Source organism: Lissotriton vulgaris, chromosome 12 (assembly GCF_964263255.1).
Source record: "Lissotriton vulgaris chromosome 12, aLisVul1.2, whole genome shotgun sequence".
Taxonomy (NCBI): Eukaryota; Metazoa; Chordata; class Amphibia; order Caudata; family Salamandridae; genus Lissotriton; species Lissotriton vulgaris.
Window position 1 is genome coordinate 164173290 of NC_141700.1, and position 22679 is coordinate 164195968.

The following is a 22679-nucleotide window of genomic DNA, read 5'->3' on the forward strand; positions in this document are numbered from 1 at the left end:
TGATCCATGATCAGTGCAGTGTGTCAATTTTGCAAAAATAAAAATTTATGAAATGCACACTATCATGGCTCACTTACCAGCAAACAAAGTTCCTTATTCCACATGGTGGAAACAGAGCCCCAAATGTCTTTGCCTGGCTTGCCCCACGTTAGAGGAAGCGTAGCCTGGCATTTCCATAGAATGTTCTGCTGGGAACACTGGTCTCAGAGTAGGGACACTGCATGCAGTTCTCATCCACAAACTAGATACAGGCGAACGCCCGACCACCCCTCCTCACCCTCCGCCAGTTCCAACCAACAGCCAAAAATGAACACACCAGAGAGATCCCCCAATGCCTTAATTCGCTAATCATGCAACTCAGCAGGTGCCTGAACACCTCAGTCAGCGGCAGTGCATCTGACAAAGCTGCTGCTGCACAGAGGCAAATAAAGTGGTAATCATAAAGGCAGGGGAAAAAATGCTGTCGGCCCCCTAGAAGCACCCAATCTACTGTCTTGCGGTCTGCCATGGTTTGTGTGCGCGCAGAGGCATGCGAAAAGAGGTATGTAACCCTGCAAAGGTGCAGGTGGGAAATGTAGTTTACTGGCCACACGAAGGCCAAGTCCTATGCAGCCTCTGGTGTGAGCAGGCAGGGAGTAGCTTCATAATAAGAATTTAGGGTTTAGTCTGCAAATACCCTGTAGATGCAGAATTCGGGGCCATCACCTGTTAGCATCTTTAAAGATACCCTGCAGAAACAATGTGGGGAAATGCCTACCTGGTGGCCAGCACTACCAACGTGTTCGACAACCCTTCCCTCCCAGCGGGGCTGAAATACTAGCAGTGATTAAGCACCATCAGGAGAGTGTCACTGCAGACGGTAGCCCGATGTCCCCCCACCCCGCACCTCCAGCACCAGGTTTAATTTTACAACAAACCTGTGCACACCGGGAGACTGACGAAGCGACAAGGCGGCACTGATCATGTAGAGACTAAACATTTACAAACTTGTTGCGAAGGAGCAAAGAAAAAAACCACAAGTTTAATAATGTCAGAATAGGGGCAAAAGAAATAACATCACGGACAACGGGAGGGCAGCGGAGAAGGCATGGACAACGGGAGGGAGGATGATAGAGGTGGGCAGAGAGACAGCACAGACGACGGAAGGGAGGGCGCGTGGGTAGGGAAGGCACGGACAATGGGAGGGAGAATGAGGGGGTATTTTGAAAGCACAGAGTTGAAGCGCCACAAACGATGCGCAGCCTCACCGGAAGTCAGGCAAAGTCGCCTGTGACGGGGCGGGGCCGCGTCCGGACTGGAAGAGGAGGCAGGCGGAGTGAAAGCGGCTCGCGGCCCGGGGCTCCTGTGAGCGGTGGAGAGCCCCGGGGCCGCCAGAAGGAGGTTGCGCAAGTGTTGCACATGCCCGGTGCCTGCCGCGTGCGGAGAGCGGAGTCCCCCAAAATTGGCCCGGTAAGTTGAAAAGGGCTTTGGGGGGTCTCGGTGCACTCGTGTGTGTGTGCTTGTGTGTGTATGCATGTGTGCGACGGCGGGGGGGGGGGGCTTGGTGCGCGTGTGTGTGTATGTGTATGTGTGCGGGGGTGTGTGTCTGTGTGTATGCGCATGCGTGTGTGGTGTTTCGAGCTTCCCAGGAGACAGCGGCTGGCCACAGCGCGCGTGCCCGTGGCCCACTCAGATCGCCTCCTTGAAGAGTAAATGCGCGCGGCCAGGATTGTCTCCTGGAAAGCAGACACACCGACAAAAGGTCTCTGTCGAGAACGCGCTTCCGCGCGCTTAGCCGAGACCTAAAAAACGAAAGGTTAGATAAACTTGTCAGATGTACCTCTGGCAGCTAGGGAAGGAGATCTCTGGGTGGATGGGTCCGGTTTAAAATTGCAGAATGGCTGTACTATGGCACCACGTTCAATACAATAGTAGAGACATGCACGATAACCAAGAACTCTGCCCAGGCAGCGGAGATGATCACACTAGCCAGAGCCTGTGAACTGGCCTTGGGAAAAAGAGTGAACATATATATGGATAGTCAATGTGTCTTTGGTGTCGCCCAAAGATTTGGTAGATTATGGGCTGCGAGAGGGTTTATACTAAAATACAACATGGTGTTAATAACGAGATTACTGAATGCACTGTCCTTACCTGCCAAAGTGTCTGTTATCAAACGTGGTGCTCATAAAAAAAATAACTGATGATGTGCGGAGGCTACATGATTTTGTAAATAAAACAACCAGAAGGACTGCCTCCTCCCCCACTGCCCTCACGTATGTAGCCCACTCCGATCTCAACGTGACCAAGGGGTCACAAGCCTTTATTTAGCCTTGAAGGAATACTGAAGACGAATTGGATAATTGTGCCAAAAAAGGCCCGTAGTTCCGGAGTTGTTGAATACCTATTGACAGGAAAAGATATCTCCTGCCCCATGCCCTGTTATATTCAACGACTTGGATGATGCAAGGCCTCACTCCTTTGGATCTGGATGGGCTGACCAATAGTATGTAGCAGTTTTGGGCAAATGCCAAGATATAGAGTATGGATGAGCAGCTATGCCAAGGCTGTATGACCTGCGCTCAGTACAATGTAGGCAAGGGAACAAAGGTTCCACCAGGACATTCTGTCCATGCACAAATGCCCTTCTAGGAGCTCCAAATGGATTACATAGAAATGACCCCCATTTAACATTTTTTCAGTATATACTGATGAAGGTTTTTACTTAACTAGCGTCTACATTGTGAACCTGCCAGCAACAGCTCTACCGATGCTTACCAGGTTCAGGAGAGCGGTGCATCCTTAGGAACGCACCGGACTAACAGTATGGCGACTTAGAGCATTTGAGTGAGTCTAAAGCCAGTAGTAGGGGGCAGGGGGGTATTCTATATAGGAGAGCGTTTGGGCCCTGCTCCCTGCCTCTCCCCAATATATATTTCAATTGTGCCCTTTTCTAGATTTATCACTACCCTCCCCCACCATCCCCGCGCACCACCCTCATGGGAGGAACGGGGGATGTGTAACCCAAGGCATGGAGAGATGCCTTTATATGTGTATATGTTATTCTATTAGGTACCAAGTTGTAATTAATATCAATATATCTACTGCCGCCTACCTCTTACTGGATATGTAAGACGAGATATAGTCATTGATGCATTGTAATGTATGTATTGTCTCCTGGCACCATGATTCTTTACAGATAACAGACAAAACCATGTTACAGAAAAAGACAAAATAAATCTAGTATCTACATCCACCCCTGACTCACAAGACAGAGGTATACCCCCTCATGAACCTTTGACACCTCCAAGACAACTGTACAATCTCCACCTCAGCAAGACTGTTGGTTGACCAATTCATTCTACAAACACCAAAAACAAGCATTTACAATGCAATTGTCTCGGCATTGTTAAAGTTAGAGCTATTGGTATTGCTCATGACATTTTTATTTATGTTTTTGTTTTTAAAACATATAAATGAATGGCTTTGTCATTTACAATGCCAATAGCTTAATAGCTCACAAATGCAAGACCTATTGCATTTGCACCCACACACAGAGCCACACACACACACAGAGCCACACACACACACAGAGCCACACACACACACACAGAGCCACCCACACACACACACATACAGAGCCACCCACACAGTCATTCACATAGACCACACACACAGACAGAGCCACACAGACAGACAGAGCCACACAGACAGACAGAGCCACACAGACAGACAGAGCCACACACACAGACAGAGCCACACACACAGAGCCACACACACACACAGAGCCACACACACACAGACAGAGCCACACACACACAGACAGAGCCACACACACACAGAGCCCAACACACACACACAGAGCCCAACACACACACACAGAGCCCAACACACACACAGAGCCCAACACACACACACACAGAGCCCAACACACACAGAGCCCAACACACACAGAGCCCAACACACACAGAGCCCAACACACACAGAGCCCAACACACACACACACAGAGCCCAACACACACACACACACAGAGCCCAACACACACACACACAGAGCCCAACACACACACACACAGAGCCCAACACACACACACACACAGAGCCCAACACACACACACACACAGAGCCCAACACACACACACACACAGAGCCCAACACACACACACACAGAGCCCAACACACAAACAGAGACACACAGAGCCACACACAGGGAACAGAGCAGAATCACAACGAGGGAACAGAGAGCAGAATCACAACGAGGGAACAGAGGGCAGAATCACAACGAGGGAACAGAGGGCAGAATCACAACGAGGGAACAGAGGGCAGAATCACAACGAGGGAACAGAGGGCAGAATCACAACGAGGGAACAGAGGGCAGAATCACAACGAGGGAACAGAGGGCAGAATCACAACGAGGGAACAGAGGGCAGAAAAACAATCACAACGAGGGAACAGAGGGCAGAAGAACCATCTAGGAAACAGAGGGCAGAAAAACAATCACAACGAGGGAACAGAGGGCAGAATCACAACGAGGGGACAGAGGGCAGAATCACAACGAGGGAACAGAGGGCAGAATCACAACGAGGGAACAGAGGGCAGAATCACAACGAGGGAACAGAGGGCAGAATCACAACGAGGGAACAGAGGGCAGAATCACAACGAGGGAACAGGGCAGAATCACGACGAGGGAACAGAGGGCAGAATCTCGACGAGGGAACAGAGGGCAGAATCTCGACAAGGGAACAGAGGGCAGAATCTCGACGAGGGAACAGAAGGCAGAATCACGACGGGGGAACAGAGGGCAGAATCACGACGGGGGAACAGAGGGCAGAATCACGACGAGGGAACAGAGGGCAGAATCACGACGAGGGAACAGAGGGCAGAATCACGACGAGGGAACAGAGGGCAGAATCACGACGAGGGAACAGAGGGCAGAATCACGACGAGGGAACAGAGGGCAGAATCATGACGAGGGAACAGAGGGCAGAATCATGACGAGGGAACAGAGGGCAGAATCACAATCACAACGAGGGAACAGAGGGCAGAATCACAACCACAACGAGGGAACAGAGGGCAGAATCACAACCACAACAAGCAAACTGAGGGCAGAATCACAACGAGGGAACAGAGGACAGAATCACAACGAGGGAACAGAGGACAGAATCACAACGAGGGAACAGAGGACAGAATCACAACGAGGGAACAGAGGGCAAGTTTAAGCTTCAAGTTTATTTATTTTATTTGATTTGGTTCTCCACGGAGGACCACAAATATTTATTACACCATATTCAATTTTAGACCGCTTTGTTAAAAAGTTTTCATTCTAATATAAAGTTAAAAACGGTTTTAAAAATTTAAAAAGATTATAACATACAAATTCATTTGGCGGAGCTTTACATAGGATGATCATTTCATGAGCTGTGCTGATTCTACATTTTGCGTAGACTGGTTGTAGAAACCTTTTTTTTGCCTTAACAACTGTTGCATTTGGGCAGGTGAACAATAGATGCTTTAAGTCCTGCTCTCCACCGTTACACAGATTACAAATAGTGCTTTCTTTAAGTGCCATCTATGTGTTACTGTTTTTACAGGAAGTATTCCTAATCTGAGCAGCACAATCGATCTCCTAGCCCCATGGTTAAGATTAAATTTAATATACTGTTGATGTTTCTTGAAGACAATAGATTCAGCGACATTTTTGTAAAGAGGCAATTTAAAACAATGTCGAACGTCAAGGTCAAAGCTGAGTTTTGGAGTAAAATGTTTCAGATGGGCAGGTGTCCAGGATAGTAGCAAATTAGTATTCGTCTCTGAAATTTTAAAAGCAGTTAAGATGTTACTTGTAAATACTTGCTTCGAAGATTCGCGTTCAAATGTTTCCATTTTAAGCAAGGATCGGAGCGTTCCTTCATCTGCATGTAGGAGGTTGTATGCCCACCTGATGATGTTAGTAATTCCTCTGGCATAGGCACTAGTCAGTGAATACTCTAGGCGAAGGGCTTGTACTGGTACTGCCTGGGACAGCTTCGTGAGTTTCCGTAGGATCTTACCTTCTTTTAGATCTAAAAAACTCCATTGGCTTATAGGTATATATTCCAGAGCGTATGATAGTACTGGTGGAACCTTAAGCATGGAGAAGAAGTGTCTTTGTCCAGAAGCGGCGTACATTCTTAAAAGTGCTCCCACGTGCGTATCCGATTTCCGGGTCAAATTCAGGGTGTGGGGCCTGTTCTGTAAAGTCTTAGTAAAGATTCGGCCTAAATAAGTATATTCATTTACGACTTCCACTCTTTTTTCTCCTAGGGACCAATGGTATTTGATGCTTTTTCCTTCCTGAGAACTGGACTATTTTTGTTTTCGCGATATTCGGGATTAAATAATTTTGCTCCGAGTATTTGTGAAGTGTCTTGAGGCTTCTTTGCAGTCCAAATGGGGTTAAATCTAATAAAATTATATCGTCTGCATATATAACATCGTATGTATTTTGTGGAAGGCAATTTTTGGTGGGAAGTTACATATCTGCTGAAAACGTTGAGGCAAATCACTAAGATACAGGGAAAACAGTAATGGAGCAAGAAGGCATCCTTGCCTTAGGCCATTTGGAGCTGGGATAGAACTAGTGAGACCCTTTTCCCTTCCCATTTGAACCTGGCACCAGGTTTTTGTATGCAATGATATGAGTATGTGTAATAGTTTGTCCGGGATGCCCATTTTGCCGAGTTTTCTCAAATGCGGTGGAAAAGTCAATAAAAGCAGCATATACGACCTGAGATTTAACCGTCACGTATTTGTCTAAAATGGTTTGTAACACTGCGATGTTAACCGTGACCGAATGCTTAGGTCTAAATCCAGCCTGGCAGAGGGCAGAATCAAAACGAGGGAACAGAGGGCAGAATCACAACGAGGGAACAGAGGGCAGAATCACAACGAGGGAACAGAGGGCAGAATCACAACGAGGGAACAGAGGGCAGAATCTCAACGAGGGAACAGAGGGCAGAATCTCAACGAGGGAACAGAGGGCAGAATCTCAACGAGGGAACAGAGGGCAGAAAAACAATCACAACGAGGGAACAGAGGGCAGAATCACAACGAGGGAACAGAGGGCAGAATCACAACGAGGGAACAGAGGGCAGAATCACAACGAGGGAACAGAGGGCAGCAGAATCACAACGAGGGAACAGAGGGCAGAAAAACAATCACAACAAAGGAACAGAGGCAAGAAAAGCAAGCATTCAACAAGGGGGCACGGGGTGGAGGGAGAGCTTACCTGCGCTATCCAAGCTGCGGGCCAGGGGTCACATACGTTCCTCCTCCCCGGGATCCTCCGTGCGGGGCAATCACAGCGCTCGCAATCCAGGAAATGAAAAGGGAAAGCTCGGCCGAGCCAGCACTCGTGGGCGGACGGGGCAGTCAGCTCATCGGATCCAGTTCAGTGGCAGCCCGGGGAAATCTCAGCGCAGCCTTCCCTGGCAGCGCCGCCCAGCCAGCGCCAAGAAGCCAAACAACAATCCACACAAACAGTGACAAACTGTGCCTGCCCCCGGCGCCAGCGACCAGGAGAGACTCTGCGCCGGCTCGGGGCCTGCAGCGCAGAGGGACGCGTGCTGCACTCGCTACTCCCAGAGCTGCTGCACCTTCCTTGCCGCCTCCTGTCCCTCCTCCTTTCACTCCCCTCTCTGGTGCGCTCCCAGCTCCGCAGGAAGGACAGCGACAGCAGGTCCCCCTCGGAGCTGCAGTTACAATCTCCCCAGTAACATGGCGGCCGGCCTGAGGAGCGTGAGATGGAGGGAGGGAGATGGGCTGCCACGGAGCGGGAGGGAGGGAGGGAGATGGCCTGCCACGGAGCGGGAGGGAAGGAGTGGGTCAAAGGGAAAGTGCAGGTTAGGGTGACCATTATAAAAAGAAGTTTGATTTAGATTAATTCTATGTAAATTTAAATTTGGAATAGATCAGTCACCCCGTCAAACACCGTTAAACGTAAAACTATAACATAGGTCACACGTGAGAACAGCAAAACTGCACACCTTGGGAACACATTTGCTGTTGTCGGTCGATCGAAGACTGGGTGACGTATAGGTTCACAACGAGTCGTTAACAAAAGTCAGAAGGAAGCCCACAGAGACATATATAACTTAACACCACAGTACAAACAAGCAACACTAGAGGGCAGATACTTACCCTAGGTAGCTCCTGCAGGAAAGCGGACCACGCCATAACACCAACAATCTTTCTCCGAGGTCAAGAAGAATTGCCTCGGAGATACGCGCCATGATTTTCGGACTGGGGGGGCGTGTTTTTCTTTCTCTCCTCTTCCCATTGGCTGGAATGTACAATTCCAGCCAATGGGAAGAGGTGAGAAAGAACCTAAAAAACATGCCCCCGAATCTCAAAAAGACGGGGCTTAAACGGACAGACGCCTGTCTTCTCCAATGGCTGGCCTCCGATTAGGAAGCCAGCCAATGGAGAAGAGGGGCGGGTTGAAGCCCCACTACTGAAAAACATAAAATCTCGGCAAAGAGACTGCGCAAGCGCAGCCTACACAGGCCGTGAACTAATAAATGGGCCCATTCTGTGGGATCTTCTATGAGAACCGCACATCCAGTGATTTGGTTAGTTACAACACCCCTCCTACCTCCCCCAGAGTCATGCTTCATCATCGCCCATCCCACATTTGCCAAAGAATTCTCTAGTGGCGGGTGGGACCATGCAATATGGTGAAGGGATGTACAAGGATAGGTCAAGATCCCCGTCCCTGGTGATGTCTATACACAGGGCAGAAAACTGAAATTGCTCACCATAATGCGACCACATTCTTGGGGTACGCTAGTGCAGATTCATTGGATACATCCAAAAGGATACAGTGCTCAGTGCCAGCTTTACACCTACAAACTTGGATTTCCTGTCTTTCCTAATCGAGCAGGCCAATGACTACACAGCCAAAGAAAACCAACTGGGGAGGGCATTCCTGTCTAGTCCCATCACCCTAGTGGGAACTTCCGAAACAGTGTGACTAATTGCAGTAGGCACGTCATACAAAAGAGCCAGCCATGATTAAAACCAAAGCCCATCTTATGTTGGGATTCAAACAAAAACCTTCATTCTATGTTCTAAATGCCTTTTTGACATTGAGAGACCATACTGTCAATGAACGCTCTAGAAACTCAGTTTTGTCCACACAAATATGAAGGTGTCAAAAGTTGAACCTGGTGGCCCGGTTAGGATTAAATTCTCAACCAATATGGCGTACAATCGCAACAATATATCTTAAGCAGTGAAATAGGGCAGTAAGACTGAAAGCTATTCACAGGTTTACCCTTTCCAAGAATTGACAGCATAAACATATAACAGATATCTAGTGATATAATCCCAGCTGTTTCAGCAGCCTCATATAATTGTCATAATTTGAGGGTTAAATTTGTTGGATAAATGTTTGTAAAGCTCAGTGGGCAGGACATTTTTTGGTGCAATTGGCACAAATTCAGACCAAAGGTAATGGAGCGTTTTACAAGAGAACAAGTTACATTACACAAGGTCACATTTATTTATTTAATGCATTTTAGGTGTGAGAGATTAGGCGATTTGCCCAGAATCGCAGAATACTGAGCAGACGCTGAGACTCGAACCTGGACCCACAGTTCCAAAATCAACAGCTCTGGACTAAACGCCACATACTCTCTATTTGGACCTTGATCTTTGCTGATCACTTCCGACTAATGGTCGCCCTTACTTCTAACCCTATCAGGCTGTCTTTCAGTTTCAAACTATCCGCCTGTGATTTTTTGCGTATATTAAATTTCCCAAAAATATATATATACAGTGTGAACAACTTGAAAACGAGAACCATGAATTTCCTAGTACCTTTGATATTCAAATGCCTTCTCAGAATCAGTGATAGTTTGGCCCGCATGCCTCTTACCCATCTCAAGGGTTTTTCCCATCTGCGTCGCCAATTTTCTTCATGGTATTCATGTAGTAGAATTTGAGCTTATGACTGTGCAGCTCCTGTCCAATCTCCACTTAAGGTGAAAGTAGCTCCTCCCTTTCAGTATCTTACATTTTTCCTGTAAAATCCCTTATATATTGCAATCTGTGTTTATCCTTCATGAGACAAGTGATCTTGCTTGGCCAAAATTGCAGGTTTATATGTTTCATAAATTGTGTTCTCTTCACAAGAATGCTGATGTTTAAATTCTCTGGAGTTTAGTTTGAACATCACATTACTGTCGCAGTATTCCCCCTCCTAAAGAACATGAAGCAGGAAGGGATGATCAGATATCCTCAATACACAACTACCATGGATCTGATGTGAAAAAAAACCATTAGCAGGAACTAAAAATATTAACTTCTAGGGAGAGTACTGTGAAACCCCTAGTGGGATGAATATTGCCTAGTACTAGTGTGGTCAAGTAATCAAATCTCTTTTATGCCCACCGTGGCCAGGGAATAGGCAAGTAGTGTGGATGAAGAAAGCTAGAGGGATCTCTCCAAAGTCTAATCCTTTACACCTACACCTTCCATGGCGTAGTTAACACCCCTCCCCCTTCTCCCTGCTAAGGCAGGAGTATCCTGGGCCTCAACTAACAATGCTGCTATTCCTGTAAGGACTTTACCCTGAAGTTTAGGGTTAAATGTACACACAACATTGTACTCATAGTGTGTCCCCACTTACCCAACACCATTGGATAACCTCCCCAAACAATACAAGACTTTAACACTACAAATCATAATGAACTGTAGGAAAAGATAGCAAACACTCTGGAGCATCAGGTATTCCCTGCATGTGCTGGTAAGGTTTATCTAGGTCTACCTATGAATTGCCATTCAATGCCCATGAGATGCCGCTCTTAGACCATGACCATGCACAGTATGTGTATCTACAAAAAAAGGTCACCATTAACTTTATACCTTAAATATAACCCCATATAAAAAACATGTTTGATCAAAAAAGAACTATTAGAATGCAAGCAACTTAATTCCTAATTTGTAACAAGAGTGAAAATTGGAAAACAAATTCTGAAAATGACAAATGAAAAAAGATATGAAATCCAGACACACATTTAGTATTGGTGTGAAACTCCACCTTATACTTGAAGTACATTCCATTCTTTATTTTTTTTTTAAATAGGTACCGACAGATCAGGAAAGCTAAGCCTTTTCACTGAGGCTCAAGGGATTTGTTGATTGTTATCAAATACGTGGTTGTCATTTTCCAGAACTCTACATGTAGATTAAGGATGGGTAGATTTTTTAATCCTGCCGGCGAATTTGGCGACTCAGTTCCCGCCAAATTCGCACAATTGCTGCGTGGCAGAAATGTTCTCTCCGCAAGGCTCCAAAAATGCAAGCTGGCGAATGAGATATGGTGTCCCTAGCTTGCTTTTCTAACGCTGGCAGTCGCTAATCAACGCCCACGCAGAGACGTACACCGACGTCCTCCGAAATTAACAGCAAGTGATCGCTATCAGCTGCACTTATCCTTACTTTCTCCAACGGCTGGTGAAGAAGGTTCACCTTCCAAGCTGAAGATCCTCCTGATATATCGCGCTAGAGTGTCGGCTGACACCTATGCCAGAAGAGTTACTGAAGATACCTCTATAGCTCTCCACCTTTTCAGGCTGTCCCACTTATCCCCTGATCTGATGAAGACCCGTCCCAGATACCAACAAAACTGCACTATCTCATAGGGTCGAAACGTCGACGTTGTTCATGCCAATGCGTCCATATGGAGTCCCAACAAAAGAAAACATTTTGAGTCTGTTGTGACTATTTACCTCAGAAGTGGACACACGAGAGTCTATGTTTTTCTGTATTTGTACTGAATTTTTGTCACTTTTTCATCCTTGTACAGCACGGTCATCACCACTCACTACCAGTCACTTAAATTTGTAATAGCTATATGTATTTGTATGTCATTCTTTGTCATGGACAGCCGCATGATTTATTGATTAATACATTGTATGGTATCTATAATAAGAGATATCATTCTAACCAAAATTGTAGTTGTGCCTCATTGTATACTGCATATTCAATGTGTATGTATGATTTATTCTAAGTATAGGAAAACAAAGAAATTGGTGCACTCCCAACAGAACCATTGTTTTTGTTTAAACTTTAGGAACCAGGTTCTGAGGGTCACTGGCCTACGCCCATTATAACTAATGGAAGTCGTGAGCCATCAGTGGGCTGCTTCTTGAGTAGATTTGCTGCGGATCGGGTAGGTTTTATATTTGAGCAGCAGCAAAATCGACACACACGGTGCCGCTCGCAGAGATTTCAGCTCGGTTCACGCTACCGCAAAAATAACAATTGATGGACAAAATGCAGAACAATGTCATACATTTACCCCAGTCCAGAGATCTGGGCCTAAATCCATCGTTTTTTTCTCACCATGCCATTCCAGTTTGGACCTAGCCATATGCAAATTAGTCTTGACTTGCGCCCAATGGTGAAGTAGTGTGGCTCACTGGTTAGAGGCGGCAGACCCGAGAGCAGAGGACGGCCCGGGACCAGGGTTCGATTCCCGGCGCGGCAGGTTTCTGGACCAGGGTCAGCGGACTCGATAATTCTCTCGCCTCGGTGCCCACTCTGATCAGCGATCACACTCGGCAACTCTGGGCATTAGCTTGCCTCATCTTCACTAACGGCCCCACCAGACCGCCGGGGATGCCTGGTCTCACCCTGGAGATACCCATTAAGGGACCATCTCTCAGGGAAGCCAGGAAGGGTTTCGCAGCGGTCGAAGCGCCTTGGGACCCTACAGGTAAGTAGTGCGCTATATAAATGCCAATACACACAGTCTAGCCCGAACTGCCAGGAAAAGTCCTCCCTGGACTGGAAACAAGCATCCTAGGACCGGTTTCGGGCTTTCAGCCCTCATCAGCCAGGATAGTTTGACTCCAGTGGCATGGAGAGCACGGGACCCAAGCCTGGGCATATCCGTTCCACTCGGGGTGACAAATGCAAAAAGAACTATTGATGGATAGAATGCAGAACAATGTCATACATTCACCCCAATACAGAGATCTGGGCCTAAATCAATCGTTTTTTTGCTCACCATTCCAGTTTGGACCGAGCCATATGCAAATGAGACTTGACCCTGCACCCAATGGGAACAGTCCAGCCCGAACTGCCAGGCCAGGTCCTCACGCTACCAGTGTTAAATTGCAGTGCAACGTGCATATTTTCTACCAGTTGGCAGAACTTCGAGGAATCTCACATAGTTTGCATGTAATTCTGCGAGTTCCACCCACCATTAATGGTACCGTTAATGCGGACTGAGTGTCTTCATCACATATCTGTACGATTATTGACTGTGGACCATAATTTATGTATAACGATGTCAAAGCGCTTTTACAAGGCTATCAGGTAATAGCATGTAGAGCTTTACATGACTAGGTACCAGAAGAAGCTAACATTTTATAAAGCGCAAAACATTCGAATATGTTTCGTTGGCACTGCACAGCAGACAGATCATGCTCTTAAGACAGGGTTCTCTTTTCTATTTGCCTTCTCAAGCCCCAAGTCTCCCCCAGGTAATATGGCATGGCGGGGAACAAACATACAGCATGTACAAAGCGGTGGCAGTAAACCACTTCCCTCTCTAAGCGAGAATACAAATGCCATCGGAAACGTTTGTGCATATGTAAGGCAGAGGAAGAGACCTCTGCACTACAGCAGAAGAGAATAAACATCAGACAGTTCACAAGTAGTTCCCTGCATGCAGTGACAGAGTGAAAGAGACAAGACACCACACCATGTGGTAAAAAGGATAAAACCATGCTTTGAAATAAGTCTCTTACCATGAGTAAGAGATGGACAGCATGAACAAATAGGTATCCTAACAGTACCAGAGATGCAGGACTAATGCTACAGGAAGATGAAAATCTCATCCTAAAAAACAAAAACTATTTCCTAGTCCGTGCCATGTTCAAAGGCTGGCTTAGAAGGTCAATAGTGTCAAGAAGTACAATTTCCTTGCAATCACTCCAAGATGTACTGTTTTAGCAAGGGCCTTAGAGTTGATAGTCCACATTATTAAGGCAGATTCGTCGCTGATGAGGGTTTTTATTTGGTCAGGTGGTTGTTTTGATTGGTGACGGGCAGGTTGGTGAGGAGTTTGCTGGGATTTGGTTAGCACGCTAAGTTGTTGTAGATGTTTGCGATTCTGCTGTTGAAGAAGTTGCAAAGGTTGTTGCAGAGCCCTAGCGAGGGGTGAGGCTGTTATTGGACGCTGTGGGTGTGGTGAAATCTTTTGATGATCAAGAGGATTTCTTTTCTCTTGTTGGAGTTCCCTTCGATGCATTCCACTGGTGGTATTGTAAGAGTACTGTTTTGAAGATGGTTCTGTCGGGATCTTGTGGCTGAATCGCCACTTTACTTCTAGCTGTTTGCAGTGTCTTTTGGTGTTACGGAGGTCCTTGGTGTACAAATTGGCTTGCCTGTTGGGTCTTCTATGTTTGCTGAGCTGGATGGGTGCGAGGAGATCTGCGCAGTTCTTGGTCCAGTTAAAGTTGTCTTCGTCCACACTGATGTCTGTAGGGCTGGGTAGATCTGCATGGAGGGTGCGGAGTCATTCCATTTCTGACATTTCAGTAGAGTGTGGTAGAGTGCAGTGCTGTAGAGTGGAGTGACGTCGAGTGGAGTGGTGCAGAGCAGACTGCAGAGATATGGAGCAGTGCAGAGTAGATTTGGATTAAGTGGAGGATGCATGGTGTGATAGCGCACCATCATTACAAGAAACAAACCTTCAATTGAAAAGACCATTCATTTGCACATACATACAGTTATATTGATAAAAGCATACAGCACACAAAGGATAATGTATGGAAATGTTATCACCCATTGTATCGATTTGTTTTGATTGTATTAAAATATTTGTTTCCATCACACTTCAGAATTACCAAAAAATCTGCTTTATATGTGCTTTTTTACCTCCGATACATTCTGAAATATCTATAGAGTTAATTTACATACGTTTAAAAAAAATTCTGTGCAAGAAGGAAAACATCGTACAGCCTTAGCCAGGACACCCCTGGTAGCCAGTATGACTGTCGAATAAATCCTCTCACTTTGAAGTCAGAGAAAGATAAGTAAAGATGAAGCCAAGCTGGAAGATAGAGCCGAACATTTGACCTCTGTCTTTGAATGCAGAGTAAATGTGACAAGATAGAAACAAGTTTTAAAGACCTGTTTACAGACAGTGAATACTAGTGGAAGAATATCGTAAATAGGGTATGGGCCATAGAAGGGATGAACTCAAAATGGACAGCCTAAAAAAACAAGCATGTGCAATGCAATAGGCCTCGCATTAGTAAAAGTTTGAGCTTTTGGCATTGTAAATAATAATGCAACACCAATAGCTCTAATTTTCAGTAATGCGAGACCTATTGCTTTGCAAATGCTTATTTTCAACCGGAATGTTAATTTCCTATTTAAAGAGTGAACAGATAAATAGCGAGCATGGGAGGGAGCAAGATGATGGGAGAGAGTGGAAGAGGAATATAGGGAGAGGTAGAGGAAGAGATGTGGGATAGGAATAGTGAAGGAGAGGAAAAGACCAAAGTAAACAGAACACACCAATAGATAAAACCTAGAGTAGATGCTCACAAGCCACGTTATTTTGACAAAACATGATGTCTGCAGTATTATTTATTTATTTATTATTTATTTAGTATATTTGTAAAGCGCAAAACCTGTCACCCAAAGGGCATCCTGGCGCTTTGATCAAGAACCATAGACTTAACAGCTCAGGCCATTTATGGAAATAGGTGGATTTTTAACGCTTTCCTAAAGGGAAGGTAGTCCTTGTGGCTTCTCAGAGAGAGTGGCAGGGAGTTCCAAAGTTTGGCCGCTGCAACACTAAAGGAGCGGCCACCCATCCTCACTCTGTGAAACCTCGGAACTACAAGAAGATGCGCCGAAGAAAAGCGGAGGGGCCGCGAAGCAGAGTACCATGCAAACATCTTTTGCAAAGGGATGGGGCCCTGTTGGTGTACAGCTTTAAACACAAGACATGCAGCTTTGTATTGTACCCGCAGATGAACCGGGAGCCAGTGTAGGTCCCTTAAAGCAAGGGTGGAGGAGCTGGACCTAGGGCGAGAGAGAGCCAACTTGGCGGCCATGTTTTGCACCCGCTGTAGCTTACCGGTCAGATTTTTTGGGGCCTCCAAAAGAAGCCCATTGCAGTAGTCGAGGCGACTTAATATAGTCCCACGAACTACTTCCGGCCTTGCTTGAGCGGGGAGAAGGGGCAAAACCTTGCGCAACATGCGCAGCAGCATCATACACGTAGAAGTGGTTTTATTGACGTGTATGTCAAGCTGTAGGTTAGGGCCAAAAATCACCCCCAGATTACGGGCTGATTCCGGCGCCAGTACTGGCTCAAGAAAGGTACTAGGCCAAAAGTTATCTGGGAGTGCCCGCGGAATCCTGTTGATGGAACAATGGAGTACCTCCGTCTTGGAGTTATTAAATTGAAGGGAATTAGCTCGTAGCCAGTCTGCTGTGGCTGCCATGCAGCGATGGAAAGTATCCAGCGAGACCGCATTATTCCCTTCCAGAGAAAAGACCAGCTGGGTGTCATCGGCGTAATTAAATGCCGAGACACCGAAAGATTTTATTAGCTGGACTAAAGGATGGAGGTACAAGTTGAAGAGTATAGGGCTGATGGCCGAGCCCTGTGGGACCCCCTGTCCTACACTCCTTGGCTCAGAGGTGAATGGTGGAAGTGAAACCAACTGTTGCCTGCCATCAAGATAGGATGTCAGCCAGTCTCTTGCCCCCTCAGTGACCCCGCACTCCTCCAGTCTCCTGACAAGGGTCCGATGGCAGACCGTGTCGAACGCGGCCGACATGTCGAGCAGCACTAGAAAGGCTGCCCGACCACTGTCGACACGCGAACGAAGATTGTGCAACACGGTCACCATTATGGAAAACAAAAACTGCAGAGATTGCTCATCATGACGGAAAAGAGATGGTTCATATGTATTTGGGGGCGAGATGGTTTATTTTCGGGCGGAGTTGAGAGATGAGCTTGGAGTGTGATAAGAAATACTGGGGGGATGTGGTTCCAAGGCTTATAAAACGTCAAGCAAACAAAATGAGCAAGCGGAAACATTAAGGAGCCAGCCATAGAAGGAAAATTATGGTTGAAAAGTACAGTACATTTACAGAGGATGTACAAGGAAGGGACTTGCATTTGTCTCCCTGCCAAGCAGATAGACCTTGTAAACACTGCAAAATGATGGCCCAGGAAAGCTGCCTAACCGGTAAACAAGCGCGGATGACGGGGAGGGTGGTGAAAGGGGTGTCAGCAACACAGGGAAGTGGTGAGAGGGAGGTGAAAGAAGGAACATGGTTAAACAAAAAAAAAGTACCTGAAATACAGTGTATGCAGAGGAGAACAGTAACGAAGCTCAATGAATCTGTGCTTGGTCCATGTACTGGAGAAGAAGCCGGAATTGATGCCTTGCCTGCATTAATTAATTAGGCAGCAGTTAAGAACAAGCGTGCACTGTGATAAAACAAATGCGCGGCAACTATGTATATAGAACCTATGTGTACTGCGACCCATGAAGTGCACAGGAAGTTGAGGTGCAACGCGTTACTACATGGCATCCAGTGCTAATAAAATTCAGTGCGCGAAACAACGTTTAAGAATATGACCCTAGAGTACATGTTAAAACTTACCAGACAAAACTTTATTGCATAGACTCTGCAAATTTACCGACTATCACCAAACAATGTTCAAAAGACTCAGTTGAATATATCGGTGGTCGTAAGCCCTGGAAGGCCTTTAGCCTAGTCGTGAAAGGACAACCAAAGTTTCTCCTTCTCAAGAATCCACTCTACACAAAATTTCTACAAACTGTACTGGCTTCTACTAAACTTCACCCACAACATCATAAGCACCTAAACGTATATGCTTTTCTAATGTACAATACTCGCTGCTCTGAGGACCTTTTATGGATGGTGACCAGGTATTCAGCGTGACTATACCAGTCGTGGCATACAGTGTATTGCTACCAATAATCAGTTACCCATCATTATTACGTTATACAGTTCCACAATACTCATTAAGTAAAGACGAACAGCTACCTAAACTACAAACATAAGAAGCAAATTAAAGGAATAAAATGAAATGAAGGATACAGAGTGTAGTCTGTGCCTTCTGCACGCTCAGTAAAGTTCCAAAGTTGGTTTTATGGGGCGCACGGTCTCTCTCTGATACCTACAGAATCCTTGCTCGCTCCTGTTGTACTGTGGTGGGTAAGGCGGAGTACTAACCAAGGACCCGGATAACATGTCTTAAGGGGCTGCGAACAGGTCTAGATGAACAGCGGAAGCCCCGTGTTTATCCTCCCTGAGTGACGTCAGAGACCCATAGAGATGAGAGAAAAGAGAAGCGGTACACTTTCCACACTAAATTTTCAAGCATAAGAAGTGCCATAGAGTTGTGCGTCCTTTTTCTCGAACGAAACAGGATTATCTAAACGTAGAAGCCATTTTATAGACAAATCAAAGAGAGACATAATAATTTATTTATGTGTATGTTAATATGTATCCTTTGTTCGAGGTTTGCATTAGCATTTTTACAATAAGAGAATGAATTAAAATTATACCTCAGAAAGTAAATCATTTCTTCAGAAGGTTTGGATAAAAAAGGGAATTAGGGATCAAAAAAATTGGAATATAGTAGTTCATCGGCATTTTCTCTTCCAATATGGCAGCAACGCTGAAGTACGGACGACAGCAAATTTCAAGAAACGTACGACGTTTGTGAGACGCCGTGCGCGAGCACAATATCTAGTCCGGGTGGGCGAGCCAGAAAGGAGACAGGGAGGGGACTAAAAAGCTTCACTGCAAATCAAAAGCGAAAGTTTAACAAAGGGTGACGCGTGCCAATGAAAAGCAGAGATGGAGCTTCTACCCCACTTCCAAAAGCAACCCGATGACAATAGATCTCGCAGAGCGAGCAGCGCATGGACTGCGGCGCTAGGCAAGACCTAATAAAGCCTGTAAATATAAAGAAAGCAAATGTGAGTTACAAACCACAAAGCTAATGATATGCAATGGGCGTTATGCATTCCCAGGGAAGCTTTCAGAATTTCCACAAGATGTCATTAGAAAACCAGACAGTTAAGCTGTAAGGTAGGCTTCGATCAAAAAAGGCTATTATTTGTATCCATATTTTTCACGAACAGTACAAAAATCAAGAAAATTATGCTACAGCATTTGAAATTGCTTCAAACTGAAGCACATTTTTGGAAAATATAAAAAGGACCCAACATCTTTTGCCTACAAGCGCACCAGAAATATCAGACCTATTATTGAGAGAAACAAACCAATCAAAGTCTGCATATTTCTGTGCCACAACTGTAGCAACTGTAACAGTATTACACCAGGGAAACGAGTACACATACTCACAGTTGAGAAAAACTAAAGATTAAAACACAGGCTGCATCCAATATACAAAACTGTATTTACAAGCTGAAATGCCCATTTAGACTTACATAGGTGGGCAAGCAAGTACGTAAAATGTAATTCTGCCTGTTATGGGCATTAGAGCAACATTTGTTCAAGGAACATAAAATCCACAGTGGCTATGTATTTTCAGGAGATGAAACATAGCATTTGCCAACTTAAAGGTGTGGTTTGGAAACTGTGGATAATAGTGTACATCCAAGTCCAGGCACACAAACGATATGTATAGTCTCAACACATTTAGTGCAAATTCAATTCAACGATCAATGGACAAAAAAAAAAAATGTTGTCTTGTCTTTAATTCAGTGTTCCATTCGAACAAAACAAAACTAGCTAACACGTGTTTCATCGCATGTGGAATTTGTGTCCGTACCCGGAACACTGTGATCGTCCGTGAGGCAGTCTGTAGCATACTCGCTACAGAATTTTGCTTAGCGCAGCCACCGTCTGACGCTCTGCACCCTCATGGCACCTACTTCAGAACTTTAATTGCTAACAGTCTTTCGTACATTGATCGTTACCACTTTAATGGATACAGCCCAGCCGGGTTGGAATTATCACCGGCAGCGCGATTACAAAGACCTTTCTTTTCTACATTCAGCCCTGAGGAAGTCCCAGAACTAATTCCACATGTGACGAAACATGTGTCGGCTAGTTTTGTTTTGGTCGAATGGAACACTCAAAGACAAAGCAACATTTTCTTTATTGTCCATTAATCGTTGAATTTAATTTGCACTAATTGTGTTGAGACTATAAATACTGTTTATTTACTTTGATGTGTGCCTGGACTTGGATGTACATTATGTTAGTGTGAGAGCCTCTTCCCACACAGTTTTGAGGGGTTATAGGGCTTATCCCCCTCCCAGTAGCACCATCCTAATAAACAGCCGACGCCTACATTCCCAGGCCTTCAAAAACCCTTTTATATAGATGCTTTAACTGTGAAGAATAGACCTGGAGTGAACGTGAGGAAAGAAATATTGGAAAAACCAGGTCAATGGTTTAAATAATTGGTCTGTTTATAAGTCATGTGCCTCAATAAGAGACGGTTTGTTTTTGAGTTTGGACTGGTAACTGACAATATAAATATAATCTTTTTCTAATTCATCTTTTTACTTTGATAAGTGGTAGATTTTCAAGTTTTTCGATATGTAGTGTATTTATCCAATTCTGTGTTTTTTTGTCAGTTTTTTTCCCACAGGGTCTGCAATACACATGGTCATGTTATCTTTAGCCGACATCTGATTAAATAATACTCTTTTGTGCAACAGTCATTTACATTGTTCTACATATCAACTTGGTTTTTATCAGCACTTTCGTTTTTTCATACTGTAGTGAAATGGTACACACAGTGGACCTTTCATCCACAGTATCTAGTTGCCTACATCTTAGACTCAATATAGAGTGCTTGTGGGTCCCTTTAGGATTCAGTTTTTCACCTATGCACAAGATGATCGGTGCCTATCACCCCAGCGCATCTTATACAGAGCCCCATCCCCTTGGTGCCTCTGTGACCTTCAGCAGCTCTGTGTTCAATTCTGTTACCCCCTAGGTACAAAAGGGGCAGGAGCAAGGATGTTGGTTAGGGAACAATGTTGTTGGAGAATTTTGTGGAAGTGTATATCCGTGTATGAACTGCACCTATGTTATGTATTAATGAACCATTTTTTGAAAAATATTTTCATTATGAAAGTAGAGCTTAGCAAAAATGAAAATCAATGAAAGTAAATGTGAAGTATAAAAACTTTCCCTTAATTTACCTGTCTCTCGCTGACTCGAAGGGGCCCAAACACCACACACTGGATTAATTTAGCGATCAACATCAGTAAACAGCAGGCAGTATTTACAAGCACCTGTGGAAAATATGCAAATGACAGTGTACTTATGTTAATAGAAACATACATAATAAAAGATTCTTAAAAGTACTTGGTATAAAACACACACATAGCCAGGATGTTTTAGAAGAACGTTTTCAAACACAAAATATTACAAAAACAATCATGAAAATGCAAAAGAGCTACCCAGTGACTTTTAAACTTCATACCAACTATTGCATCAGCCTAGCTATAAAATGATGAAAGTGCAAGCAATAAAGGATGGCGTTAGTTTGCTACTGTCAACAAACAAAAAAAGGGTGCTTGAAGCCAACAGCCTCTGAAAATGAAGAAAGGCAAAATATCTTGAAATTAGAAAAATATAATGCTTTACAAATCCCTTAGACAACAAGCAATGGTAAAGCCAAAGGATCTCGCCTTTGGCACTCACTGGCTTTGCCAATGCTTTTTAGCAATGCAGAGCATCATCAGTAAAATAATGCTGTTTGTTGGGGCTGATTAGAATTGACAAAAAAACGTGCAATGAAGTGGGCGTTGTTCACAGTCTGTCATCCTGCAAGGCATGTAGACACTATTGTTTTCTTGACCAATCTAAGATAGTGTCACTTAAAATAGGGGGAAAAAATGAAAAGGGGGGGTTGAAACATTTGTTGACAGACAACAGCAATTTGTCTAGCAGCCCCAAAAAATATACATAATTTAAAAAATATATTTATATAAAAAAAAACAGCAGTGGTGGGGGACAAAGGAGCAGCAGGTGGGGGGGAGTGGGCAGTGGAAAACACACAGGGCGTGGGCAGGGGCATGAGTGAGAGATCCACACAGATGTTGGGGGGCAAGCACACAAAGGAGACAGCAATACAAGTGCACGGATTGGAAGCAGTGGACGAAGTGCCGGGGAGGAGGAGTGAGCAGGACCAAGTCAGAGAGAGCACACACACAGCACAAGGGGTGTGTATTTTGGGGAGGAGAGTAACACAAGAGGGAGACAGCTGCTAAATGCATGCACTCTAATAGAAATTACCAAAAAATAAAAAAAAAGCTCCGACAGTGAACAGTGAAAGGTCAAACGTCAACCAGTCAAGAGGTTTGTACAGAGGCTATGCTCCAGATGAGGGACAAACATAAGATAGAGAAGGAAAGTCATCAAATAAGAAACAAGTAAGGGAGAGTGAAAAAGCCAACCAATGGGTGAGCTGTTAGTCCCTGTAAGTTCTTGGAAAGCCCAAATAGGTATTTCACAACCAGACAGCTTGCACTGTCTGGTAGGTTGACAAGAAAGGAATTAAAGTGGGTTAGCGCAACAACAACAAAAATCAGTCAATAAGTCTGGATTATATTTGAAATTGCTCATTAAGATACTGATGAATTTAGGCACTCAAC

At 45.0% G+C, this 22679-nt stretch overlaps 1 protein-coding gene across 2 annotated transcripts in view; it reads right to left on the reverse strand.

Annotated features, from left to right (window-relative positions):
• Positions 1-22679, reverse strand: part of AMFR (autocrine motility factor receptor) — a 400143-nt gene that overhangs the window by 345225 nt on the left and 32239 nt on the right. For both annotated transcript variants that reach the window (XM_086947689.1, XM_086947688.1), the window contains exon 2: positions 21222-21314. In XM_086947689.1, coding sequence (XP_086803815.1) covers positions 21222-21314 — 93 coding nt within the window. The remainder of the gene's footprint in view (positions 1-21221; positions 21315-22679) is intronic.